Genomic DNA, 27,108 nt, shown 5'->3' on the forward strand with positions numbered 1-27,108 from the left:
TAATTACGAAATTAATAATTTTAAATACAAATATTTTAAGGGGACACATGTCACATTACTGAAACTTCAACTTGCTAATAAAATTGGACGTAGATGTGAGTGGAAATGTTCGATAAACGTCATCATCATATCCGCTCTGGGCTGCTGTTGCAAGCCAAAACATGGGAAATGGCGGAGGGCCTTTCCGTTGTTGAGAAATATCAAACGACACATTTGAAATATGATTTTTCGATAGAGAACAATTTTGATTATATAAAAATATATTGCACCCAAGTATTCGTCAAATCTGTAAGAGCCATAAAATTAATTGCCATCACTTGTATCTCCCGTTATAAATGCTTTTAAAAAATTAGACTAGTATAAGTAGTATAGCATTCGCTTTTGTGAGGGCGCGAGGTAATCTATCACGATTTCCTTATGATAAGCTAATAAATCTAGCTTGAAAAAGCTTCTGACCCGTGGCCCTAAATTACTTCGTATTTTTCATTGGAATTAAAATTAGGATTGTGGTGCCTTCTAGCCACTACTGCCCTATTAACTAGTTTGCATTTTAACCTGTATCGCCAGGTGGCAGTACAAAGGTGTGAGACAAGCAGTGCACCCTTACTGCACCTTCTCCCCCACTACACTATCAACCTCGCAAAGCAGTCGCAGCAAACGAACTCTCTCCGGCTAGGATGAGATTTGGTGCGAGAAAATTCTATAAATAATGCTATTTCATGTCAGACCCGCCCTACGAGTCTTGATTACTGATACTTCTACCACGAGACCTAATAAATAAGACGAATTGTAATACCAAAAGACGCATTTCTGTCACGGATCCACGTACCCACAGGATCATCGTATTTTGTTGGTTTTATGCTTTAAAATAAGCCCAATACGAATTCAAACAAAAATTAAAGTTAATTTCATCCTTTCAAAATATCTCTACGGTTATGTTTAATTTCATCAGGTCAAGAAATTTTGGGAAAACATATCTATCAGAAAGAAGAGTAACAAAGTCGAACCATACTGACAGCAGAAATTGGGCTCTGACGATCAAAAAGCATCCGCTGGATCGCATTGAACGGAAACGGCATACAACGCTAGAAAACGCTGAAATGATGCTTCGGCAGTTTTAAAATGAATCGCTAACTGCAAGCTCCACAATGATAGTTCTCCTGATTTTAGTCTGTTCCACGTTAAATCCTATTGTAAAGAATGAGCTATCGTAAACTATCATAATTTGATTTCGTTTCTTTAGTATGCGGCAACTACGAAAAAGCCAACCAAAGTGCAAGCGGCAACTACCACGAAGCCAACCAAAGTGCAAGTTCCGCAAAGGTGCAATGTGAGCGATTGCAAACTCCATGATTCAAGACTCAGGGTAAAGAGCAACAAAGAATACAGATTTTCATTTTGACTGTCTATATTTTTGAACAGACTTTCCTTAGCTCTGCTCTATCCGACGGTGAATCAATATATAATTTTGATAGTGTCAATAAACTAAACAATTCTGCCTTTTTAGAATTTGTATCAGTTTTGGCAGACAGTATGATAACGCAATTTTAAAATGTTTTGGTCAGGAAAACTAAAAAATAAATTAAATTTTCAGCTCCTTATTCGGCATTTTTATCAGCTAATGCGGACTTGGGGGATGTATTTTACAAGTGCGGACGCCTCTTTTACTCTAGCCACAATCAAGTAAGTGTCTATTGCTTCGAAAAATATAATTATAAACAAGGAAATCAAAGTTGAATTGGAAAAAATCAATGATAATGGTTTTTATTTTATAGGCTAAGGGCCTGTTAAAACAATCCAAATATCTCTCTCCATAAAATTGTTGTAAATTTATGTGCCAGTAACAGTTTTAAAACGGTGATGATTTAAATTGAATTTTATAACTAATAGACCTATCTCTGATCCAATATAGCATATAGTTGTAATTTAATGGCAAAATTTTACTAGTACTAATTGGCATAATTGCTATCATATTGTGAACACAAATATTTTTTTATGTATGAAACGATGTTAAGTGCAAACGCTTTTTCAATTCAATGACCAATTTTCTTCCACAAAACCCAAGGCTCCATATGGAGCAGCCACAGTCGTGTGTGCCAAGAGGAAAATGCAATTGGTTACGGTGGAAGAAGGAGCAAATAACATGAATTGTCTTGTCCCCAATTTGGACAATATGACGGCAGAGGAGCAAAAGGATCTGAGTGATTTTTCATATTTAATAAAATAAAATGGTGCAAACAAAAGCATTGCATTAAAGAATACTATTTCGTCTGGACGAGCGGAATGGCCGAGGGGAGCAACTGCGGAAACGCGGCGTACTCGTGGTGCGCAGGAAACAGGACCATCATCGACGCGAATGCGTTCGACCTGCCTCTGGAGATTTCAAAAAAGGAAAGGTGTCTTGCTCTTTCCACGATGACCAAGACACTCGTTCGTATGAGCTGCACCACTCCTAATTACTTCTTTTGTGAAGTAAGAAATTAAAATATGTACTACTGATATTGAGAAAAAAATATATTTTAGTACAAGTGTAAAACTGTTTCATGCACGAGCAACCAGATGTGCGAAACTAGTAAAAATGTACGAAATTATCCACTATTTAGCCCAATACATAACAAAGTCATCCCACAGAACGCTCTCTTTGAAAGCGGGACTGGAAAAATAAAACGTAAGCATAAAATTTGTCAAATAAAATATGCTCAAGGGGTTTTTAGGTCAATCTGTGAGTGGTGTTTGGGCAGAGTGGAAACAGACGATTGGTGTCAAGAAATATTCATATACTAGCTATATATTTGGCTACAAAAAAGTAACGAGGCTGTGATTTTCAGAGCGAAATAATTAATTTTATGACCGTTACCAGGTGACTTGGTCGGAAAATTTAAAGATTTGTTGCAGCTTGGGAATGAAGCCGATCAAAGTCACGGATGAGCTGCTTTTCGCGCTTAACAACGTGGGAAACGAGAGCACTAAAATCAGTATCTTTTACAATCCTGGTCAGTATTTGTTTTGCAAGGCTTATTCAAATAATCAATATGTTAATTTCTATTATTAAATGCTTTCAACTTAAAACATAACTCTAAAATCCTTGAACCATTGCTTAATTTCATTAGGCTGATTGCAATGTACTTTTCACATTATTTAATTATCCTTAATACCTTTTTACATCATTTGGTTCATAAATTGATGATTGCAGGTTTTCCACGAAATTTTTCATATATGGGGATTGCAATGCTTAAAGTCGACTCAAACATAACTGAGGAAAGAAATTTGATAAAAACTGCTTTCTGGACGGCGGCCACGCGGCAAGGGTGCGCAGGCCAGTACCGCTTCTGCTTGTACGACGACATAGGACCATGGGACTCGCAGGACAATTTTTGGGACACGGTAAACCCGCGCGACGATGGATCGTGTCTCGCCATCGACAGGGAGTACACAAAGACCGGGACGCCGTTCGGGGTGCGGCAGATACAATGCTTGTCACGTGGCACCAAATTTGCTTGTCAGAAAGAGGGCAAGAAAGTAGATGATTTTGTAAATGGAGACCAAGAAAGTGATATTGAGGTTTCTTGATTGTTATTAAAAAAAATATAACCAAAAACTATTTGAACTTCTATAGAAGGTCAATGATGCTTGCGAACAGCCCATCTGCTTGGATCTTAGTTACTGTTCACTTGATGTTAGTACTTCTTTACTTAAGTTGTATCTCTAACTTTGAGTTCATTTTTCAGGAATCTAACACTGGACTATATAAAAACAAAGATCGACTTCTTTTTAGTACGAACATTTTATTACGAAGTGTCGGAAATGTCTAAACATTTACTATAGTGTAGTTTAAATTGGATCCTGAACTCTTAAACTCTTTTTGTAATATCGAAGGCGTTTGAATGTAAATTTCCTTCGTTACAGAACCACACCTTTTGGGGAAGTGGAAAACAGCTTGCGGAGTTCGATATTTATTCTACAAAGAAGATGTAAGCTTTTGTAAATAAAATTAAGGAAAAAATATAATATGTGCTTATAGATGCCTTGGTCTCGTGCTCATCACATTTGCTGTTCCCTCGGAATGCGTCTCATATCTGTGCAGTCCTATGAAAAATTAATCTGCTTAGATAGCATTTTAGGGGAAGAACAGTACGGATACTGGACTTCTGGAACGAACATGAATTGTTCAAATCAGCGATACCGGTTTATATATAGGAAATTTTAGCCACAATTTTGCATACTTGAAACTGTAATCATACCAGTTGGTGCTCACCTGAATTTAGAGACTTCATCAAACCAAGTTTAAATCTCGACAACAGCACAACAAACTTCCAACTATATTGTTTGTTCACATCTAAATTTAATTGTATGCAGCTATTTATCTTATGTTTTAAGTTCCGTACCCTCCTGGTTCGACTTCCAAATTATGCGTGGTATTGAAAAAATCACCGACTTTGGGGCCAATTTTGACTGTTGATAGTTGTGAAATGTCGTTTCGGAAACCTATTTGCGAAGTTAATATATAATTACACACTATGCAAAATATTCTACATTATAACTTTGGAAAAAGGGTCGCGTGAAGGCGCAGTCACATCTGCAAGAGGTTTTCAATGAGTGCAAAGCGACGCATCGCGTCACGCAACGTGAGGTTTCTTATTAATTATTCTTATAATATAATACCTCTTATATCTCAGGGGACATTGAAAAATTCAACAACACCGACATTGAACGTTCTTCATTCAAAATGAAGGTAGTTTTTATACTGTATTTGAATGAGCGTGCTTGATTTTGTTTTAATAATCATGTGTAGTGTTTTTCGAGTTGTATCGCGGAACTTCTTGGATTGGTAAAATGCATGCAAAATGTTCAACTAAAGTACTAAAGGCACGTGGCAGGTTTATGATAATGGAGCGTTTTGGGAAGATGAAGTTGAGAAAGCGATTAAAAAAGTAAAAGATCCAAGAGCGCTTGAAGGTAAATAATCAGCAATAGGTAATTTTCGCACGACTAATTCTACTCAAAATACTATTTAGATTTCCGTTCTCTCATGAAAAAATACCCTGCAAGCTTATTTAAGAAAGCATCCGATAATTTGAATGCCCTGAGAATGATGCTTATAGAGCAGAACAAGGAAGAAACTTGGAAATCTACTTTGTTCATTAACATGGCGCTTGAAAAGTTTTCGGAATGCAATACGATCGGTTAGCAAATTATTTTAGCTCGTCGCAGTCCTTCAGTTGCACATAGTATCTCGATTGAACATTTCATGATCAAGCTTATAAAAACTAAGACTCTTTTAGTACTAATGAAATTATATTGCGTTCACAGTTCGATCAAATAAGGAGGTTGAATGCTCATATGTATATAGTTTCCTCAAATGTTTTACCAACGGTTCCACATCATTGGAAAAATTCTGGAACAGAGATTTACACAACTTATTTGATTCAAGAGAATACGCTTTGACAATATCACAAATGCCTTCCGATTTTATGACGATGGAACATCTTTCGAATTACTATTATGAAAATTATGGTTCGTTTTTCCGTTATAAACGTAATTAACGTAATTCAAAATAAATATTATTATAGGTGTAACAAAAAATAATGACTACTTGAGACTTCAGCAATATATTGAATATGTTGATTCCCAGTCTTTCTCAGAGGAGTTCACTGGGTGAGCTAATTTAAATGTCTAAAAATACAGCATGATATAATGCAGAGCTAAATTTGTCAATCTACGCCCTAGAAAGCCTTAAAAATTTGGAAAATTTTCAGCTCAATGTGCACCTTTGAGCTATTAAGACCGAAAAATTTGACTTTGAATGACGCTTGTTTAACAAAAGGTACGATTGTGAGTAAACAGTTTAAACCCGACATCTGATAGGCTTTTTCTAGAAAAATATTTTGAGTCCATTACAGGATTTGATGACATCTTAAAGAGAAAAACGTTGGAAGTGACACAGGTGTCTAAGCAAATGTGCCAAAAATTTCGAATTGTTAATTGATTTATTCTTCAGAGCTTTTACCATCCGATGGCTGCTGCTGCAATTTGTCATGAAGCCAATGGAAGTCTGATTACGTCTGCTGACTTCAGTCATGTATCAATCCTCACCAATATAACGTCGAATGCGATGCAACTTTTTATTATGAAAGGTGGCATGGAAGTGATGCAACCAAAAGGTGAACAGTAGCAAGAGGAATAAAATTATTGCACGATTATGATGACAATTCCATTTAAATTTCCAGGTACTTCCAATATTCTTATGGATGAAATATATAAAGACTCTAAAGGAATGATTCGTTGGTGCAGTACGTCAGCTGAGGCACCAAATGATGTGTCTGAGTTTTTGGTAGCGAACTCCATAAACTTAGTTTGCTTGTATGAGGATTATAGGGCGAAATTGGTTTTATATCCTGTAACCTCCATGGGCTCAACAGTCGTTACATTTTTCTGCAAGTTTGACAAATCTTTCTTGGCACTGTGCAAAACGATTGCGTCAAATTGAAGTTCAAGAACTCGAAATTTGCATTGAATTCAAAATTTACCTTGTTTGTTAGCAAATAATAAAAATTTATTTTGGGTTGTGTATGCTGCACTGCTAAATATGGGTAAGAACTGATAAGACACACTCTTGCTTCTACAAATACAATTGTGTCTTCTGTAGTTGGAGGAAGAGCGGTTGTCACGAAGCACTGTTTTCTCTCTTGCAACTTGAAATAATTGTAAACTTTTTATTTCGAAATTCACTTAAGACAATGGAAAATTTATCCTACGTATATTTCAACAACAAGTTACATGCACTGTTTATTAGTTGAAATCAACGTTCAGTTTATGATTTTGTTCAGATGCACCACCAAGATTTTTATTTCTGAACCTTATAAGAGTGAAAAATAAAAAATTATTTTAAAAATATAAGTTTTTTATACAAATCTTTAAGTATGCCTCCTATCTAATATTTGATTTTGCAGATCAGATGATCATAACCTGGATGAACTTAAAGAAATTCAACAATTGTTAATGCAACGGGAATTTTTGCGTTGTATTTTTTATATTTGCAAATGAAAGTTAAACTTTAATTTAGCAAAGTAAAATAAAACAAGCTTGAAATTTGGCAAAAATGTACATCCGCTCACAGCCAGTGCTGCGACAAAAAAATATTTAAGAAACAAATATAAGCCGATCAATACATTCGAAAAGCATAAAATCCAAAAACCTAGTTCCATCTCTGGAATATAGGAAACCATGATCGTTACCACTAGTTGATATCATATTTTAATTCATTAGTTCAGTTTTATTGCGAGAAACATATTAGTTAGGATAGCTAAACCTTACTTGAGTTTATATTTAGTCGAGGGAAAATGTTAAAAAATGATCTAGATCGCAATAACCAACAATCAGGTTATTATCTGCTCAGCAATGAGAGACATATAGACTATAGTGAAAGTGATCCTATTTGACTACGATAACTTCATAATATAGATGCGCAAGCGTTTTTATCGATAGGTCTGCACTGAATTGAAACTTTTAATGACGTGTATCAACACAAGCGTCGCGATGCGATGCAGAATTTCAACTGAGTTACCAAATGATTTGAAAGCACTATGCGTTGTTAATGCAGTACAAATTGCAAGCAAAATGATGTGGCGGTTCCCGCACTATTAGCGTTAACTAAGTTTGTATCAATCTCGACCTATAGATGTCGCTATTCTGTGTGATAAGCTTATCTCATTTACCCTGTCTACTTCTCCTCACTGATCGCTCACCCTCGCACGCATACGGTCATGTCACATTTACCTCTCCAGCCGGGAGCATATAATGACGTGCGCATCTTTGACACTTATATATTAACTATAATAGACCCGACGTACTTCCGGGTCTTAATTACGGATATGTCTAAATTATGGATTAAATACTACGAGTTCTACAAAGGAACCTTATTTCCATTTCCTTCGGATCGAACCCTGAACCCCACAATGGTTTAAACGTTGTCAGCTTTTAATGCGAATGGTTAAGTATCAGAGATAATTTCATAATTTTGAATTTAAATAAAAAATGAAATTTAAATGTAATATGCAGTGACACACTATGAAACTATGGAAACATATTTCAATAAAACAGAGCGCAGATGTGAGCATATTGTGAAGGACGACGTTCACTATAGACGCCATCATATCCGCTTACTGCTACAGTAGGAAAAAACAAAACAAAAATTGGAGCGTCGAAACTCTGCTACTAGGAATTTTTGAATATGCGCAGTTACAATATAGTCAAATACAAAATATAATATAAAAGCTTTAAAACTTTAAATTTCGATAAAGCTCACATCGCTGTTTACTATAATTGGAGTTGTCAAATATGATTATTTATACGAACTATTGTTAGTGTATTACAATTACATGCTCTTATCCGCTATATTAAAAAAAATTAATGCTGGGAACATTCATACTATTTTATATACTAATACACTTTATAATATTATTAATATTCATTGCTTGCCCAGTGATTATAAAATAATTGCAATTATATTACCGTTCACTTTGACATGTGCAGAAAATAAATATCCAGGAATTTTAAACCTCAACTAACCTAAGCGATGCTTTAGTGGAGAAAAGTAAATCTTAAAAATTTAGCAATAGAAAGTTCCGGGGTTTTGGAAATATTGAGACGAGTGGTACAGATGAACATTTGATTTTTTGATCGCACATTCTGAGTAATAAAGAGATGTCCCGTCGCTGACGATTTAATATTTTTATTGCTCGTTTTTAAAACGTATATAACATGAGTTGTATATACAAAAAAGAAATAGACCACTATGGCGTTCAAAAAGCATCCAGCTGTATGGCATTGCCTTGCTAGCGGAAGTGATGTACGAAACAAGAGAAACGAAAAACAAAATTTTTGGTTGTATCGTAGTGAGCCGCGCACTATGCGCCAGCTCTACGATGATATATCTGCTGATTTTAGTCTTTTCCATGCTAAAACCTATTGTAAAAAAAATCAATATTAGCAAAATACCACGGTTTAATTACATTCCTTTAGCAAGCGGCAACAACTACGAATCCAACCAAATCGCAAGTGCCGCAAAATTGCACTACGGGCGATTGCAGGCTTCATGATTCAAGACTCAGGGTAAAACAATCACAGAATATAAGTTTCAAATTTGACTGTATATCTTTTTGAACAGAGTTTCCTCAGCGCTGCCCTATCAGAGGGTTTTATAACATTTTATAATAAAGGAATCGTTGCATTAACCACGTTCTATTTTCAGATTTCGTACCAGTTTTGGCTGCCAGTAATTTGGCGTAAAATAAATGTCGGCGTGAAAAATAACTGTGCGATTAAATTTTCAGATTCCATTACTGCATTTTGGTCAACTAATGTGGACCTAGGGGACGTCTTTTTCAGGTGTGGCCGCCTCTTTTACACCAGTCACAATCAAGTAGGTCTTGTAAATATATAAACGGAAAAAGCAAACTAGACATTTTATAATAAATATCCTAAAAAATCCCTCGACTTCTTCTGCAAGCGCTCCTTTCGACCTACGCAATAACAATTATTATTTTGCTCCAAAGAGAGTCAAGATATACTTTTTGTGATTGATGACCAAATTATATAAATAAATGTAACAAAAATTAAATTTTAAATCACGCATTTTTCGGTGAAGATAGAAAAGCCAAAATGATTTCTAGAGTTAGCGTTGCCATATTTTTGCAAATCATGATTAATACTGTTAGGAATATTTGGTATATCATTATTCAATATTGCTCGGTAAAAAAATGGCATATTCTACGTATATAACGAGAAATAATTGTTGCACCAGAATATTATTGCACAAACAAAATAATCTCCACCTATATGAATTATATTTGACGTGCTGGTTTGCGTACTTCATTATAACACGAAACAAAGTAGTTTGCAAAATAATTATTTTTTAATGAATGGCTGATTCTATCGCAAATTGCCTCAGCGTCGATTCGGAGAGGCCGCTCTCGTGTGCGCCAAGCGGAAAATGCAACTGGTTGCGGTGGAAGACGGAACAAAGAACATGAACTGTCTTGTGCCTAACTTGAAAGAAATGTCAAAAGAGGAGCAACAGAACCAGAGTGATTTTTCTTTAAAAAAAATCCCCGTGGTTTAAAAAAAAACTTGCATAGAATACTTTTTTGTCTGGACGAGCGGAATGGCCGAGGGGAGCATCTGCGGAAACGCGGCGTACTCTTGGTGCGCAGGAAACAGGACCAGCATCGACGCGAAAGCGTTCGACCTGCCTCTGGAGGTTTCAAAAAACGAAAGGTGTCTCGCTCTTTCCGTGATGACCAAGACACTCGTTCGTATGAGCTGCACCACTCCTAATTACTTCTTTTGCGAAGTAAGAAAATGAAATATATATGTACTACTGATATTGAGAAAAGATTTTATTTTAGTACAAGTGTAAAACCGTTGCATGCATGAGCAACCAGATATGCGAAACTAGTAAAAATGTATGAAATATCCACTGTTTAGCCCAATATGCATAACAAAGTCATCCCACAGGACTCTCTCTTTGAAAGCGGGACTGGAAAAATAAAACGTAAGCAAAATTTATCAATTAAAATATGCTCAAGGGGTTTTAGGTCAATCTGTGAGTGGTGTTTGGGCGGAGTGGCAAAAGACGATTGGCTACAACAAATATTCATACACTAGCTATTTATTTGGCTACAAAAAAGTAACGAGGCTGTGATTTTCAAAGCTAAATAATTTATTATATGACTGTTTCCAGGTGAATTGGACGGAAAACTTAAAGATTTGTTGCAGCTTGGGAATGAAGCCGATCAAAGTCACGGATGAGCTGCTTTCCGCGCTTAACACCGTGGGCAATGCAAGCAACAAAATCACAATCTTTTACACTCCTGGTTAGTGACACTTCTATCAAATATAATTATATGATGCATCTATCAAAGATCAGCTTTTAATTTTTTAACTAAGATGATTTACAGCAAGTAATGTTCTACTCAACACATATTGCCAAGAAAATCTTTTTCTTGCCCCAGCAGAGAATTATATGTTTGCAATATTTAAATTACCAGTTGCGATTTCCATAAATTCTCAAATTAATTTATCCATTTGCAAAGTAACATTAATTAGCTTTCATTAATTACCGTGTTTTTATTTTAAATTATTTATGTTGCATGGTGACTGCAGAATATGAATCTGAGACAAATACAACAGAAGAACGATTTGTGATAAAAACTAGTTTCTGGACCGCGGTCACTCGGCTAGGGTGCGCAGGCCAGTACCGCTACTGCTTGTACGACGACATAGGTCCGTGGGACTCGCAGGACAAGTTTTGGGACAAAGTAAACCCGCGCGACGATGGATCGTGTCTCGCCGTCGACAGGGAGTACACAAAGACCGGGACGCCGTTTGGGGTGCGACAGATGAAGTGCTCGTCCCCAAGTACAAATTTCGCCTGTCAGAGAGAGGGCCAAAGAGTCGATGAATTCGTAAATGGAGATCAAGAAAAAAGCACTGTTGAGTTTATCTATTGTTAAAAAATAAAAAGTAGTCTAATGGGTGTAATTGAACAGAGAGTCCAGAGATCTTGCAACTCTCCCATTTGCTCGGACTTGAATTATTGTCAACTGAATGTTTGTTCTTCCTTAATTTCTTGTTTTTCTACCACTGAAGAAAAATTTCACAGCAATTTTCCACTGCTTCTAAAGAAAACAAAGAACGTATTCTTTTCAGTAAGTATGCCTCTCGAAAGGAAAAATAATTATAATCTTATGCTTGGGAAAAATGAAATCTTATTTTACTTAAGAGAGGATTTGAATGTATTTTTTTAAATTAAGAGCCTCGTTCCTTGGGAGATTGGAAATCAGCTTGCGGGGTTCGATTTTTAATTCACAACCAAATGGTAATATATTAAAAAATTAACATAAAAATCAACTAGCACTGTCCGATGAATTTATAGAAAGATTGGTTTGGTGCGCTTGAATTCTGCTGTTCATTGGGAATGCGTCTCTTATCTGTGCAGTCCTATGAAAAGTTAAACTGCCTGGATAGTGTTTTAGAGATTGATATGATGGGGTATTGGACATCGGGAACAAACGTTAATTGTTCAGATCAGCGATACCGGTAAATACGTTTTTGTAACCACATCTTATTTCTTTACTTCAATCCGTAATCATACCAGCTGGTGCTCACCTGAATTTAGAGACTACATCAAACCAAGTTTAAATCTCGACAACAAAACAATAAACTTCCAGCCACTTAGTTAGTCCACATCTAATTTTAACTGTCCGCAGCTATTTATCTATTAATTATGCTTTTAAGTGATGGTATCGATGTTACCTCCTCAAATGACTTCTAAATTATGCGTGGTAATTCAAAAATCACCGACTTTGGGGCCAGTTTTGGGTGTTGACATGTGTGCAATGTCGTTTCGGAAACCTATTTGCGAAGTTAATATATAATTACACACTATGAAAAATATTCTACATTATAACTTTGGAAAAAAGGGTCGCGTGAAGGCGCAGTCACATCTGCAAGAGGTTTTCAATGAGTGCAGAGCGACACATCGCGTCACGCAACGTAGCTTTCTTATTAATAATTCTCATAACTGAATAACTCTTATATCTCAGGAGACATTGAAAAATTCAACAACACTGACGTAGCACGTTCTTCATTCAAAATGAAGGTAGTTTTTATACTGTATTTGAATGAGCGTGCTTGATTTTGTTTTAATAATAATCATGTACAGTGTTTTTCGAGTTGTATCGCGGAACTTCTTGGATTGGTAAAATGAATACAAAATGTTCAGCTCAAGTACTAAAGGTACGTGGCAGGTTTATGACAATGGAGCTTTTTGGGAAGATGAGGTTGAGAAAGCGATTAAAAAAGTAAAAGATCCAAGAGCGCTTGAAGGTAAATAATCAGCAATTGGGAATTTTTGCATGACTAATACTATATTCAAAATACTATTTAGATTTCCGTTCTGTCATGAAAAAATACCCTGTAAGCTTATTTAAGAAAGCATCAGATGATTTGAACGCCCTGAGAATGACGCTCTTGGAGAAGAACAAAGAAGAAGCTTGGAAATCTACTTTGTTCATTAACATGGCAATTGACAAGTTTTCGGAATGCAAAACAATAGGTTAATGGATGGATTTATTCAACTCTCCTACCGTATAGTTAGATACATATATAATTTCGTTCATTTTATTTTGAAATCAATTAAAAAGCTGCTGATTTTTATGATTTATCATTAGGACTATAGGCCTACAATGTTTTATATTCTTTCAGCACGCTCTAACAAAACACAAGATGATTGTTCGTTTGTACATAATGTCATCAAATGTTTTACCAATGATTCATCGCTGGAAAAATTCTGGAACAGAGATTTAAACAACTTATTCAGTTCAAGAGACTATGCTATGACGTTATCAAAATCTTTTAATGAAATTTCGCTTTTGGACTCACTTTCGAAGATGAGTTCGCCGGATTTAAAGCTTGGTTTGTATTCTTTATAGAAAAAACATAATTAAAATTATTTAATGTTTTATTAGATTATACAAAAGACTATAGGAAATTGCAGCAATACATTGAATACGTTGATCAGGAATCATTCTCAGAAGAGTTCACAAGGTAAATGCGGGAAGTAAACATAATACAAAAGAAAAATTTAGTAAAATAGCTGTACATTTTTTGGATCTTACTGAAATTGTGATAAAATCATTTTAGCTCGCGTTGCAGCTTTAAAGCTTTGCGGCCAAAAAATATTTCAAAGGAAGCTTGCTTAGTGAAAGGTGTGCTGTGTGTGATAAGTTAATTTCAAACTGTTCTCTTATATGTTTGTTTTCAGACAAATATTTTGAACCGATATCTGGTTATGAAGACATTTTGCAGAGTAAAGCGCTTAACCAGACGCAGGTATTTCCCACGCATATTCGCAGATGTTTCGAATAGATTTTTGATTGAATAATTCAGTGTTGTGGCTCTCCAACGGCCGCTGCTGCCCTTTGCTATCGAGCGAATGGAAGTTTGATTACGTCTGCTGACTTCAGCAATGCAGGAATTTTAACGAGCATCGCGAAAGCACAGTTCCAACGTTTAGCATTAATATTGTCAGCAGCCAAGGACCTAATGAAGATGGAGCAAAGTGAAAGCGGCATTTTGGATTCAAATTTAATCCATATTATTTACAATTTCCAATTACATTTTCAGTCAATCCTTCCATGCTTTTGGATGAAATTTATGAAGACCCTCAAGGATTGAATCGTTGGTGCAGTACCTCAGCTGAGGTGCCAAAAGAAATGCTTAACACTTTTGGCTTCTCTCAAAACTTAATTTTCTACTACGATGAAGCTTCGAAGAAATATTCATCACTCCCTGTGAACTATAAAAATAACTTGGTCCCTTCATTTTTCTGCAAGTTTGATAAATCATTTTTGGCACTGTGTAAGACAATAATAGCCAAATGAAATGTACGCACTGATTTTGCATTGATTCTATTCACGAGATTTGAGTGTGTTTTGTTGTTCAGTGGTGAAGTCGGGATTAAAACTGGAATTTTTCTTTGGGAACAAATAAAAAAGTGTGTGCTTGAACTGTTTTAAATAAATTAAGTGAAACACACGTGATACATTTGTGTAGCTCCTGAAACAATGTTTCACGTGGCGTATGTGTCTAAATAAAGCGTTTGGATTTTGCTTTAAAGCAATTAACCCGCCTGAATTTTCTTTCGATAAACCTGAACGCGTGGAATATAATAAAAATGTGTTATAAAAAGTCTGTTTGACTGTGAATATTAAAAGATTTCGCAAATCACAGTCTAGACGAGGCATGAAACAAGCGAATTAATGTTACAATTTCGATTAATTGGCAATCGAAAAATTAAGACTGAATAATATAACCAAATAAATATTGAGATTTAATAGTTTCGTTTGAAAATAAGAGAATTTTTATCAAACTGGAAATTTCGTTGTTGGTCGAACGTCATCACGTCCGCCTGCAGCCAGCGCTAGTTGCTAGAAAACAGGTGTGAAAACCAATTAAGCAACGAAAATTAAGCCATGCGTGACGTTCGAGGAACAACAACCCAATAACGAGTTTCAGTTCTGCGGAATATTGGCAATCAGGAGACTTTTTTTTAATAAACAAAAATTTAAAAATCAGCTTGATTATAAGATGCGTTTGCTAGGATGGCTGCGATGCTTGTATTCATTTCTTAGGGAAATGTTGAAAAACGGTCTGGGACGTAATTATTGAAATCAGGTTAGGCAGTCAACAAGCCTCCAACTTGTAGCGGAAATGGAATCGTACCCTGTAAAATAAAACTGAATTTCGGTTGTTTCGATTTGAATTTTCACACAGCATAGACGCAAGTGGTTGCGATGCTTGTGATTTTCTTCTTCATTGGCCCAATCGCTGTTAGTTAAAAAATTTGTATAAAACGTTTCTCCATTAATATTTTGTTATATATGATTTATTGAAAAAGGAAGCGTTGTCAACCACCAAGCCAGCAAAGGTGCAAAACTGTAATGTAGGCGATTGTTCTCTACATGATTCAAAACTGAAAGTATTATCAAATATTTATAATATGCACTGAAAATTTCGAGCTAATTTTTTCCTAGAGTTTTCTCAGCTCTGCACTGCCGGATGGTAATATTAAGCTAAACGAAATTTATCTCCAGAATTTATCAAATATATTGCTCCGTAGATTTCGTATCAGTTTTATCCGACTGTAAGATAATGATTTCAAGCATATATAATACACTGCTTATAATACAGTTTTACATTTGATATTCATCTGTTAATTCCATATAGCTCCTGTTTCGGCATTGCTGTTAACAAATGTGGAGTTGGGAGACGCGTTTTACAAGTGTGGTCGTTTCTTCTACAGAAGCCACAATCGGGTAGGTGTAATACTAGGTGACACGTGTATATTTTTCATAATAAAAGCGGGGAACGTATATTATTGAATAGCTTATTTTAAATCACGACAGGCTCGATTTTCGGATGCAATCGTCGTATGCGCCAAGCGGAAAATGCATTTGGTCTCGTTGGAAGACGGTATAAAAGACATGAATTGTCTTGCAGCCAATTTTGATGAAATGACAGAAGATGAACAAAAAAACCAGAGTGAGTGTTAATAAATACCATAATAAACCGTTCTAAATGAGGTCATGGACATCCCAAAAAGAATATTTTTTCATCTGGACCAGCGGGATGGCTGAGGGAAAAGACTGTTTGAAAGCGGGGTACTCGTGGTGCGCTGGCAACAGAACGAGCATAACAGCCGCATCTTTTGGCCTCCCCTCGGAAGTTTCACGCAAGGAAAGGTGTCTTGCGCTTTCCAGAATGACCAAGGAGCTTGTGCGAGTGGGCTGCAGTGAACCTAATTACTTCTTCTGTGAAGTATGAATTTTTGCAGAGAAATTTGCGCAAGCCCATAATGTTTTCCCAGTTCAAGTGTAGATCAGTCTCTTGCATGAAGGAGTGCAATCCAGACTTTGTACGAGTTTGCGTTTCGTTGAGAAAATAAAATTAGCATTTTTATGTTTTAGAAATCATACTTTGACGAAAATACGAACAAGTTGGACCGTAAATCAATTAAATTTTTAATTATTTCTTCAAATCAAAGCATATACTTAAAAGGTATCAAGCTAAATGGTGTTTGGGCGGAATTGAAAACTAAATTTGGTATAAGAGGCATGAAATACACTTCTTATATATTTGGGCACAAAAAGGTAACCTAAATATTCCATTTATTTTATTTTTGTTAATTTATCGCGGACTTCCAAGGTAACTTGGACGGAGAATCTAAAGCTGTGCTGCAGTATTGGCATGAAGCCGATCAAAGTCACCGATGAGATGCTCAACACGCTAAATTCAGCCAACAATGAAAACAGCAGCTTCGATTTCTTTTACAGCCCCAGTTAGTCTGAGGGTTTATTTTTTACCACCTAAATGAAGTATTTATCTAGACTGCCTGTCGTTGTGGTCATTATAACAAATTTAAATCAGCAGTTTGAATTGATTTGAAAAAGACTTCTTCTTATTTTTCGCGTTTACGTTTCTTATCTTAATTCGAAAATACTGTGCAATAATAAGAACGCTAACACGGAAAATTTAAAGGGAACTCATCGGAGGACCGATCATTGGTGAAGACGAGTTTTTGGACGGCGGCCACCCGGCAAGGATGTGCGGGCCAGTATCGCTTCTGTTGGCACAACGACGTGGGCCCGTGGGACTCACAGGACAATTTCTGGGACATGGTAAACCCGCGTGACGATGGCTCGTGTTTGGTCGTTGACCGGCAGTACGCGAAGGCCGGAACACCGTTCGGCGTGCGGCAGGTGCAGTGCTTGTCGCCCATCGCTAATTTTGCTTGCCAGAAAGAAGGCTCCAGGATAAATGACTTGGTCAACGATAAAGAAGAATCAGCAGATCAGGTTCATGTTTGTTTGAAGACAATCAAATAACTTGAATATTATTTTATGATACAGAAAGCTAAAGATGCCTGCGACCTTCCACATTGCACAATTATCCCCCAATATTGCAAGCTCAATGTTAGTCCTAAAGGTTTTCCGCAGTTTTATATTTTTGATGCAGCAGAAAAACATTAAATAAGGAACTACTTACAAATAAAACCATTACAGATGGAATTCTCAGCACTTTATAAAACTGGCGAACGGATTCTATACAGTATGCTATGTTTCAAACTTCTTCTATTAATTCTTGATAGTAGATCCCGGTGAAAAATGCCATTATTGACAGAAGAAATTAAATGCAGCTTCTTTGGTGAAGACTGCATTACATTTCTTAAGAAATTCTTCTGAAATTGATATTGATGCATCATATACTTCCATTTTTTATTTTAATTTAGAGCCTAACCGTTTGGGTAAGTGGATGACCGCTTGTGGAGTTCGCTATTTAATACCCGACACACAGGCAAGTAGAATGGCTTTATTTTACTTTTCGCAATAAATATAGTTTTAAGTATAGATGCATTGGGAATCCGCCTATGAGTTTTGCTGTTCTCTAGGAATGCGTCTTGTGTCAGTGCACTCTTATGAAAAGCTGAGTTGTTTAGACAAAATTTTACAAGAGGATATGTTTACGAGCTACTGGACATCAGGAACGGACAACGGTTGTTCTAATAAACGGTTCCGGTACAAATATTGCTTTAATTTGTACTATTTTGCCATTTATTTCTGTGTGTTCTAGATGGTGCTCAACTGAATTCAAAGATTTTGTCAAACCAAGTGTGAGCCTGAACACAGACGTGCTGAACCTGGATCCCCTCAGTTAGACCATCTACTCATCAATATTTTCTAGCATTAATAATTTGGAATCTTTACATTTTTGTAGTACCGATACCCGCTAATTATTCTAAAACTTGGTGCGTGATGATTAAGAAAGTTGCAACTTATGGCTCTGCTTTGGGCATTGATTCATGTGAATGGGTTATAAAAAAACCCATTTGTGAAGTAACGCGTTCGAAAGTTAAGCTGCACATTTTAATATATATTTTTTTTTCAAAAAGGCCCGGGTAATGGCAAAATCGCATCTGCAGGAAGTTTTTAACGAGTGCAAGGAAACTCATCAAGTGACGAATCGTACGTGAACTACTATAACTACAAAATAAAAACTAGAAAAATCCAACATCTGCATTTAGGAGAAATCAATAACCTCAACACGACAGATTTGAACCGATTTTCCTACAGAATGAAGGTAGCAATGAAATAAGCACATTAAATTTAAATCTGATTATTATTGCGAATGAGTGTTTGGCCACTTGCGTTGCTGAACTTCTTGGACTAGTAAATATTCAAAATCAGAACTTAAATCACATCTAATGAAAAATCTCTCATAAGCTGTACAATGGCAGGACGTTCTGGGAGGACGCTGTCGAAAAAGCGATGGGGAGAATTAAAGTAGATGATCTTGCTATCCAGGGTAATTGAGATTCAAAATTGCATTTTGACTCTTGCTCACATGTTTAAAAAATATAGATTATCGTTCATTCGTGAAAAAATATCCAACAAGCCTTTTTAAAAAAGCAGCTGAAAATTTAGACGCATTAAGAATGGTTCTCCTAGAGCAGAAAAAAACACTAGCCTGGAAAGCAACGATGTTTGTCAATCAGGCACTCGACAGATTTTGGGAATGCATTCCACTTGGTTAGTAGATAGCCCTTTAATCGTCACTACACGATCATTCATTTTATTTTTCAGTATATTCTATACTTTAAGTTAGTGCTGAATTTAATTTCAAACTATCACAATAGTATAGCATAAAGGAAAAAAAGATCTCAGCTCCTATATTTTTATGCAAAATTATTATATTTTTACTAACAGATAAAATCAACACGATCAAAGATGAGTGTTCTTTCATTCACGATTTCCTCAAGTGCTTTACCAATGGATCTTCATCGTTGGAAAAATTTTGGAACAAGGATTTAAACAATTTGTTCGATTCAGAAGAATATGCAAACTCAATGCGACTTTCATTGCACGAAATTGAATTGATTTTGCCATATTCCTTGTCACTTCCAGGTAAAATAGTTTGATTTTACATAACAATTGTTCAAGTTAAATTATTTTAATTGATAGATACAGAACAAGTCTCTTCTAACCCCGAGAGCTATATAGAATACGTGAATAGAATCTCGTACACAGAAGAATTGGTCAGGTAAAATATTTTTTTATTGGATTGATACAGGACCAAAAATTCTAATAATTTAAATTTGTTAGTTACAATAAGCAGGTTGATCAATCTGTTAGTTTATAATTTTTTGTAAAATATATGCATTATTCAATAGAGCACCTTAATTGCTACAAAAAATTATAATTTAGCCAAAATTCTTGAAAATGTACTGCACTCTTGACAATATTTCAAATCCTCTCATCATCCAACGGTGCTTTGTGGACACTATTGTTCGCTTCGAAATACAGTAAGATTTCAAAAAAAGAGAGACGGTGATAAAATTATCAGGTTCTTTTTCTAAAAAATAAATTCAGTTAGAGATAAGTATATGTAGATCATGTAGATGAGGCTATAAGAATGTCTGTTTTTTTTCGATGTATCGATCGCTACTTTAAGACTACAATAAGGTTTTAGAAAACTGAACCTGTTCCACCTTGGTGTCGCTAAATTGTAATTCCTTGCAAAATAATCTACAGTTCAAACTGCCTGTACAATGTGTTAAAACCAAAGAATTTGACTTCAAGAGAAGCCTGCATAGAAATATGTGAGTATAACGCAATCAAATATATTTATTTGTGCTAAGAGGAAAACCTGTTAGATACAAATTTTGAGGCGACTGCATATGAAGATGTGTTCATGATAAAAATTGTTGACACTAAGAAGGTACCTTGCATGACGGAATTTAAGTTGGATTCTAAAAACTGCACTTAAATTGTGCAGCGCTTCCCTCCAGTAGTTGCAGCTAGCATGTGCGGGCGAGCAAATGGAAGCCTAGTCACATCTGACTATGCAAATATTGCAGGCATATACGATATCTCAAAAAATGCAAGCACTTATGTCAAAAGGGTGACAGTGAGTTTTAATTTGGAGTCAGGTAAAAGTTAGCATCGAAAGCAATTAACAAGATTCTAATTGTGTTCCCATTTCCATGTGGAGATGTGGAAAAAGTGTTGTTGGATGATTATTTCATCGACTCCGGAGGCGTGATGCGTTGGTGCAGTACTTCAACTGAGTTACCAACAGATTTTAGAGCAATAATTGATTACACTGCTCAATCCAATTTCTATTATTATAGTAAAGATATGCATGGAAAAGTGGAATACTTGAAAATAGCAGTAGGTAGCAGTTTAACTGTGGTACCTACGTTTTTCTGCAGATTTGATAAATCATTCTTGGATTTGTGTAACTCAATGAATTGAAATGTATGAAGGAAACCTAATTTAAAATAGTCCAGTGTGTGTTACATATATGTTTCGATTATTTCAGTATGTAGAATTCTGAACAGGGAAATTTAGTTTGCTTGATTCAAACTTATTTTAAGTTTTTGTTTTAGGAAAATCCACGCACGTAAAAAGTGCATCATTTATATCAACTAAAGCACTTTTGTCGTGAATACATATTAGTTTGCTCCTTAGTATTTTAGTCTCCTGTTCCATTTTCTTTGTTCATTTTGAATCTTCCTCTATTTTACCATTATTTAGTACATTTTGCACGTTTTGGTTTTTGGAGAAAAAATATCACTTCTTATTACCAGTGCGTGTTTGATTTAGAATTTTTTACTTTGTCTTTTAAATTTGTGTGTTTCAATTACTTCTAAAGATACCTGTAGCGTTGAATATTCAAAAAATGTTTCATTGATGAACAAGAATGTTACCCAAAAAAATGGAAATGTCAAATTGGAAAGAAAATTATAAAATCATCCTGAGAATGTTTGAAAAAAAGGAAAAGTTTTGTTTTAAATAATAGGAAAGCATTGGAAATTCATTAAACAATCTATATTATTTTAAAAGTAGAGCATGTTTTTTTAAATTGTTCATAGGATGCAGCGTAATTAGTCTGTTCATAAGCCAATTAACAAGAGCTTGATCCCTTGCTCAGGGACAAAACATTTTTTGGCCTGACATTCGGCAACGGCAGGTCAACTTTATCAATGCCCTCAAAATGTCATTCCATTGAAAAATGGTGTTAAATAAACTATTTCATATTCGAGGTAATTGAAGAAAGGGGATAGAATAAAATAAAGAATAACCTGAATAAATAAACCTTAAGTAATTTTAACAAGACATTCACATGGGCAAATTTCGAATATAATTTTAAAAAATGCTATTATAATTTATTTAGTTCGACTACCGTCAAGGAAACCGTCTTTTAAAAGCAAAATATGGATAGAAATTATTGTTTAGTTTCAAATGTTCTTTCTTTGTTTAGTGGGAAAATTTTAGAGGAAACCAACCAGTTGCATTTCGCAATAAATGGTGCTTTGTTCAGCGGAAGTGGTAGACACACATAGTCTGAAAATCATACAAAATTTTACACCAGTTTCGGACAGAAAATTGGTGCTTACAAACAAGCGCCAGAATGATTGCGGCAGCAATATGTTTTTGCCTCTTGTTGCGGCCCATGGTAATGCACATTTCTTATACTTCAGCGATCATTCAATGATTCGATTGTTCATGATATGATCTAAAGCAATCGGCATCGACCACAAAGGCAGCTAAGTTGCAGAAATGCTCCAAAGGGGATTGCTCCCTGCACGATTCAAGACTGAGGGTTGTATAATATTTATTAAATTTGAATTAAAATAATTTAAAATATTTTCGAGTAGAATTTCCTCAGCTCTGCTTTAACGGATGGTAATTATGAGATTAAAAATAAAGTGAACAAGAGTTTAATTAATCTTATGAATTTATCTCTAGATTTCTCATCAGTGTTGGCAACCTGTATGATGAACTGTTATTATGCTATTTAAAAATACGCATCAAGTGAATTTATATTCTTCCAGCCGCAGTTTCAGCATTTGTTTCAACCAATGTAGAGCTGGGAGACGTTTTTTACAAGTGCGGGCGTCTCTTCTACACCAGTCACAATCAAGTAAGCCAGTAATTTGGTTTATTCAATAGAAAAAAACAACAGAACAAACTTTATTTTTTACTGATCGATTAAAAAAAACCAAAGCAACCAAATTTTGAATCTTTGGTAGGGTCGTTTTGGTGATGCTGTTCTTACATGCGCCAAAAAGAAAATGCAACTGGTGGCAGTGGAAGACGGAGCGAACAACATGAACTGTCTGGTGCCTGATTTGGATCAGATGTCAATTGAGGAACAAAAGAACCAAAGTATATAATTAAGAATATTTATAAATGCACTGCTTCGCGAACCTGGATTGTGTAGAATACTTTTTCATTTGGACGAGCGGAATGGCTGAGGGGATTAACTGCGGAAACGCAGCGTACTCGTGGTGCGCCGGCAACAAGACCCGCATCAACGCCAAAGCTCTCGACCTGCCTGCCGAAGTGGATCGCAAGGAACGATGTCTTGTGCTCTCCAGAATGACCAAATCCCTTGTCCGCATGAATTGCGGCGAGAAGAATTATTTCTTTTGTGAAGTATATGCCATGATTATAAAAACGTAATTTTATATACCTTGAATCTTGCTCTCAGTATAAGTGCAAATCGGTGTTCTGCATGAGAAGCGAGGCTTGCGTTATTGACGTATGAAATTTCTCATAAAACAAATCTTCAGGATTAATTTTTTTATCCCTATAATTAAGAATACTTTCTTCGACAGTACGAAAAAGATAAAACGTATAAAATCTTTTATATCCTTCAATAATTTCAATAAATATTTAAAATGAAATTTGTGTAAGGCCGGTTGTTGAATGGCGTTTGGGCTGATTGGATTAAGCAACCTGGGATCGACCAATTTTCATATACGACCTTCATATTTGGCCACAAAAAGGTATAAAAGGTCAAAGATGGATTATTTAAAAATTCATTTTGTCGTTGTATGAATATCAGATAATTGTAGCTAAATTATTAAGAAAATGTGATTTAAGGTTTCGTGGACGGAAAATATGAAAATGTGTTGCAGAATTGGAATGAAACCTGTCAGAGTCACAGACGATCTAATCATTGCTCTAAATACTGCATTCAATGAGAGCAATTTCATAAATATTTTGGACGATAATGGTTAGTTTTAAGCAGTGTTAACAACTTTTTAAGCACCCAGCCAAAAGCTTATTATTGATAATAAATTTATAAAATTTGAGGAAATTTATCGGGAGACCGAGAGCTGGTGAAAACAAGTTTCTGGACGGCAGCAACTCGGCAAGGATGCGCGGGTCAGTATCGATTCTGTATGCATGACGATGTGGGCCCGTGGGATTCGCAAGACAAATTCTGGGACATGGTGAATCCGCGTGACGATGGCTCGTGTTTGGTCGTCGATAGGCAGTACGCGAAGGCCGGAACGCCGTTTGGCGTGCGGCAAGTGCAATGTTCGTCGCAAAGTGCTAATTTCGCCTGCCAGAAAGAAGATTACAGAGCAGATGACCTTGTAAATAAGGACCAAGAATCTGATGAAGAGGTTTGTAACAACTAATTTATGAAATTTAGCAACACACAAGTAAAATGATTTTTTTTTTCAGAGAGTCAGAACAAATTGCGATCTTCCATACTGTTCAGATTTAGAGTATTGTGGAGTAAACGTAACCTGTCTTCATTTTTAGAAAAACATTTTAATGTTAAATATTAAAATATTCTTCTTAAACAGAAAAACTTTTCTGCTAAAACCGAAAACGGAGATTATCTTCTAATAAGTGCGTATTTATAGTGCGATAAATCCTAAACTTTACCAAAAATAAGTCAGATTTTTGTTTGCAATTTAAATTATTATATTATTGGGGTGCAGCAATAGCTCATAGTTTTAGTCAAGAATGAAAAATGAAAGTTTTTTTAAGAGCCGAACCTTTTGGGAACGTGGAAGACATCTTGCGGAGTTCGCTATTTAATGTCCGATAAAATCGTGAGTGGTTGCGTTACTTTAGAACAGATACCATTTTTGTCATCACTTCAATCATTTTGCCATTAGATGGATTGGAGAAGTGCAATGAACTTCTGTTGCTCCCTTGGAATGAATATCATATCAGTACAATCCCAGGAAAAGTTGAACTGCCTCGATAATATTCTAGAGAACAATGTCGTATACTGGACTTCGGGAACCAATGGGGGATGCGCAAATCAGCGTTATCGGTTTTTGAATACATTTTATTTAAGAAACACTAAAACAGTAAGTCTTTAGATGGTGTTCATCTGAGTTCAAAGACTTCATAAAACCAAGTGTCAATCTACGCAACAGTACGCTTAATTTTGACAAGAATGGTTGGTGTTTATCCTTTTTTATATTTCAATTCATTTTAATTTTAATTGTTTTAGGGGAACGTGCTAATCCTTCTAAAAAATATTGCGTGATACTAAAAAAATCAGAAACTGAAGGTCCCATCTTGGGTATTGATCTATGCACCAATATGGCTTCTAAGAGCGTAATTTGTGAAGTAATCCACATATTTTAAACTCAAAGAGCAAAGATTAATTATACGACACATTTTTGGAAGGCTCGCGTAATGGCCGAATCACATCTGCAAGAGATTTTTAACGAGTGCAAAATGACTCATCGTCTCACGCAACGTAATATTACAAATTTGAAATTCAATGTAATCGCACACTTCCATTTCAGGTGATATTGCAAAATTTAGCTCCTCAGAGCTGGACACTTTTTCATACAAAATGAAGGTATTAAATTAATAAATCACGAATTTCTCAATTATTTACTATGCAAATCAAGTGTTTGATGACGTGCATGGCAGAGCTTCTCGGATTGGTAAATAATTATCTAATAAAATCTCTTTAAGTTTGAATTTTAAAATTTCTTTATTATAGCTTTATGATAGTGGAAAATTGTGGGTTGACTCAATCGAGAAAGCGATGCGACGAGTTAAACAGTCCCAAGTGCTTGAAGGTATACTTTGCATTAATTTTCAGAATCACAGTAACAAAATCGTGAAAAATTTGAAGATTTCCGTTCGCTGATGAAAAAATATCCTACCAAACTTTTTAAAAAAGCAGCTGATAATTTGGATGCGTTGAAAATGATGGTTTTAGAGCAGAACAAAGAGCAAGCTTGGAAGTCCACTCTGTTTGTGAATGAGGCACTTGACAGGTTTTGGGAATGCACCCGAATAGGTTTGTTCATTTGTCTCATGCTCAGTGTGATTAATAATAATAAAAAAACATTCTTAATTACTAGTCCAATTCAACACATCCCAAGATGAGTGTTTTTTCATACACAATTTCATCAAATGTTTTACCAACGAGACCGCTTCACTCGGAAAATTCTGGAACATGAATTTGCATAACATTTTTGATTCAAGGGAATATGTTTATACCATGCGTAAATCATTAAGAGAAATTGAAGAAATGGTAGAAAATGCTAATATATTCACAAGTAATCAAATTTCCATTAAAAATATTTCACGTCACAAAATGAAAATTCAATTATAGATCCTGACCCGATATCAAAAGCTCCCAGGGATAATTTGGCGTTTGTTAACAAAATTTCATACACGGAAGAGTTTGTTAGGTAATTGAAAAATAATTTTTAATATTAACAAATGGACTTCGTTTATATTTATTATTTCCATGTATGAAAACGCAGTTCAAAGTGTATCAATCATTATTTACGACCGAAAAATCTTACTGATTTGGATGCTTGTACCGCTCTGTGTAATCATTCTATTAAAATTTAATTCTGTATATATGCAACTAATGAATTTTTCCTACAGCGGCTAATTTTATGCCTATTGCTGAAGGAGGGAACATTCGTGCGAATATATTTATTGACAAGAAGGTATATGCACTGCTTATGATTAAAATGTGATGTTTAAATTACAATAACTCCACCTTTTCAGTTCTATTCTCCACTGGTAGCAGCTGCAATGTGCGAACGAGCAAACGGTAGCCTAGTAACAGCTGAAGAATTGAACACTGGAGAAATATTTTCGTTCCTTGATAATGCAAAAGAATCAATCGGAAATCCATCCCAAAAGGGTATAAGTAATTTAACTCTTGGCTCTGTCGTTTTACCACCGATGACTAACGAATTACTTGCTATTAATTAACTAAATAATTAATTTTGTAGGTTTTGGTGCGGTGCTTTTGGATGAATATTTTGTGGACTCCAAAGGGGAATTCCGATGGTGCAGCACCTCAGCCGTGCTACCCCAAGAATTACAAAACATCATTGACAAGAACCAGTACAATCTACTCTTCAGTAGTATTGACCAATATTTTTTTACGTTTGTGGATGATGATGCAGCTGATTCACAGTTGTTTTTCTGCAAGTTCGATAGCTCATTCTTATCCCTATGTGACCTGAAATATTGATATAAAATAAAAGTTTGGACCTTTCTACTGCAAATAATTAACTTATGATTTTAGATAAAAGGATATGTTTTGTGGAAAATTGATAAGTGGAAAGCAATATTATAAATTTATGAAAGATGCAATTTCAATTGATATTTAAATATTATTTGTTGGCATCCTTGGCGTCTTAAAGAGCAAACTGCGGTTTTGAGAAATGAAATACACTGCGTTCAC

At 35.4% G+C, this 27,108-nt stretch overlaps 6 protein-coding genes across 11 annotated transcripts in view; 5 read left to right on the forward strand and 1 right to left on the reverse strand.

The window, feature by feature from the left end:
- The window catches only part of LOC135948590 (nephrin-like), a 174,761-nt gene that overhangs the window by 121,099 nt on the left and 26,554 nt on the right, over positions 1-27,108 (reverse strand). The window lies entirely within an intron of this gene.
- LOC135934691 (uncharacterized) lies at positions 1,267-3,115 on the forward strand. The gene is made up of 11 exons (XM_065476613.1): positions 1,267-1,366; positions 1,423-1,450; positions 1,508-1,531; positions 1,595-1,683; positions 2,066-2,201; positions 2,258-2,472; positions 2,524-2,580; positions 2,632-2,668; positions 2,715-2,806; positions 2,861-2,993; positions 3,111-3,115. The coding sequence occupies exons 5-11, from the start codon at positions 2,108-2,110 to the stop codon at positions 3,113-3,115; spliced, it is 633 nt and encodes a 210-aa protein (XP_065332685.1). The 5' UTR covers positions 1,267-1,366; positions 1,423-1,450; positions 1,508-1,531; positions 1,595-1,683; positions 2,066-2,107.
- Positions 3,739-6,871, forward strand: LOC135947953 (uncharacterized). Its single transcript, XM_065496961.1, has 16 exons — positions 3,739-3,774; positions 3,907-3,971; positions 4,022-4,185; positions 4,245-4,324; positions 4,378-4,496; positions 4,553-4,625; positions 4,677-4,732; positions 4,793-4,828; positions 4,878-4,956; positions 5,016-5,183; positions 5,311-5,514; positions 5,571-5,655; positions 5,757-5,824; positions 5,877-5,944; positions 5,999-6,161; positions 6,228-6,871. Exons 3-16 carry the CDS (start codon positions 4,022-4,024, stop codon positions 6,485-6,487), a joined length of 1,623 nt encoding a protein of 540 aa, XP_065353033.1. The 5' UTR covers positions 3,739-3,774; positions 3,907-3,971; the 3' UTR covers positions 6,488-6,871.
- Positions 8,845-14,687, forward strand: LOC135943717 (uncharacterized). The gene is made up of 29 exons (XM_065490382.1): positions 8,845-8,969; positions 9,022-9,111; positions 9,167-9,194; positions 9,251-9,274; positions 9,333-9,421; positions 9,950-10,085; positions 10,137-10,351; positions 10,407-10,463; positions 10,516-10,552; positions 10,596-10,687; positions 10,742-10,874; positions 11,164-11,492; positions 11,550-11,609; positions 11,663-11,708; positions 11,814-11,878; positions 11,936-12,099; positions 12,158-12,237; positions 12,298-12,425; positions 12,483-12,555; positions 12,606-12,661; positions 12,725-12,760; positions 12,810-12,888; positions 12,950-13,117; positions 13,267-13,476; positions 13,530-13,608; positions 13,705-13,769; positions 13,826-13,893; positions 13,951-14,122; positions 14,188-14,687. Exons 1-29 carry the CDS (start codon positions 8,847-8,849, stop codon positions 14,442-14,444), a joined length of 3,159 nt encoding a protein of 1,052 aa, XP_065346454.1. The 5' UTR covers positions 8,845-8,846; the 3' UTR covers positions 14,445-14,687.
- Positions 22,003-23,648, forward strand: LOC135934692 (uncharacterized). Its single transcript, XM_065476614.1, has 11 exons — positions 22,003-22,077; positions 22,144-22,224; positions 22,280-22,307; positions 22,371-22,394; positions 22,457-22,545; positions 22,655-22,790; positions 22,846-23,060; positions 23,116-23,166; positions 23,226-23,259; positions 23,322-23,413; positions 23,511-23,648. Exons 1-11 carry the CDS (start codon positions 22,033-22,035, stop codon positions 23,646-23,648), a joined length of 933 nt encoding a protein of 310 aa, XP_065332686.1. The 5' UTR covers positions 22,003-22,032.
- LOC135947162 (uncharacterized) lies at positions 23,731-26,909 on the forward strand. Its single transcript, XM_065495804.1, has 18 exons — positions 23,731-24,040; positions 24,102-24,161; positions 24,227-24,272; positions 24,414-24,478; positions 24,545-24,705; positions 24,755-24,834; positions 24,889-25,007; positions 25,068-25,140; positions 25,190-25,245; positions 25,298-25,333; positions 25,393-25,471; positions 25,528-25,695; positions 25,760-25,957; positions 26,014-26,092; positions 26,168-26,235; positions 26,295-26,359; positions 26,421-26,559; positions 26,651-26,909. The coding sequence occupies exons 1-18, from the start codon at positions 23,813-23,815 to the stop codon at positions 26,893-26,895; spliced, it is 1,965 nt and encodes a 654-aa protein (XP_065351876.1). The 5' UTR covers positions 23,731-23,812; the 3' UTR covers positions 26,896-26,909.

Source organism: Cloeon dipterum, chromosome 1, assembly GCF_949628265.1.
Source record: "Cloeon dipterum chromosome 1, ieCloDipt1.1, whole genome shotgun sequence".
Lineage (NCBI taxonomy): Eukaryota > Metazoa > Arthropoda > Insecta > Ephemeroptera > Baetidae > Cloeon > Cloeon dipterum.

Bases quoted from the DNA above. Each gene is read 5' to 3' on its own strand.
- LOC135947953 (XM_065496961.1), top strand. From the start codon at position 4,022: ATGCCTTGGTCTCGTGCTCATCACATTTGCTGTTCCCTCGGAATGCGT. The intron at 4,733-4,792 runs GTAGTTTTTATA...AATCATGTGTAG, and splicing joins GTTCTTCATTCAAAATGAAG to TGTTTTTCGAGTTGTATCGC. The intron at 5,825-5,876 runs GTACGATTGTGA...GGCTTTTTCTAG, and splicing joins TGACGCTTGTTTAACAAAAG to AAAAATATTTTGAGTCCATT.
- LOC135947162 (XM_065495804.1), top strand. From the start codon at position 23,813: ATGCATGACGATGTGGGCCCGTGGGATTCGCAAGACAAATTCTGGGAC. The intron at 25,008-25,067 runs GTAATCCACATA...CATTTTTGGAAG, and splicing joins CTAAGAGCGTAATTTGTGAA to GCTCGCGTAATGGCCGAATC. The intron at 25,246-25,297 runs GTATTAAATTAA...ATGCAAATCAAG, and splicing joins CTTTTTCATACAAAATGAAG to TGTTTGATGACGTGCATGGC.
- LOC135934692 (XM_065476614.1), top strand. From the start codon at position 22,033: ATGATTGCGGCAGCAATATGTTTTTGCCTCTTGTTGCGGCCCATG. The intron at 22,308-22,370 runs GTAATTATGAGA...ATTTATCTCTAG, and splicing joins CAGCTCTGCTTTAACGGATG to ATTTCTCATCAGTGTTGGCA. The intron at 22,791-22,845 runs GTATATAATTAA...TGGATTGTGTAG, and splicing joins TGAGGAACAAAAGAACCAAA to AATACTTTTTCATTTGGACG.
- LOC135943717 (XM_065490382.1), top strand. From the start codon at position 8,847: ATGTACGAAACAAGAGAAACGAAAAACAAAATTTTTGGTTGTATCGTA. The intron at 10,688-10,741 runs GTAACGAGGCTG...GACTGTTTCCAG, and splicing joins ATTTATTTGGCTACAAAAAA to GTGAATTGGACGGAAAACTT. The intron at 14,123-14,187 runs GTGAAAGCGGCA...TTACATTTTCAG, and splicing joins CCTAATGAAGATGGAGCAAA to TCAATCCTTCCATGCTTTTG.
- LOC135934691 (XM_065476613.1), top strand. From the start codon at position 2,108: ATGCAATTGGTTACGGTGGAAGAAGGAGCAAATAACATGAATTGTCTT. The intron at 2,581-2,631 runs GTACGAAATTAT...GTCATCCCACAG, and splicing joins TGTGCGAAACTAGTAAAAAT to AACGCTCTCTTTGAAAGCGG. The intron at 2,807-2,860 runs GTAACGAGGCTG...GACCGTTACCAG, and splicing joins ATATATTTGGCTACAAAAAA to GTGACTTGGTCGGAAAATTT.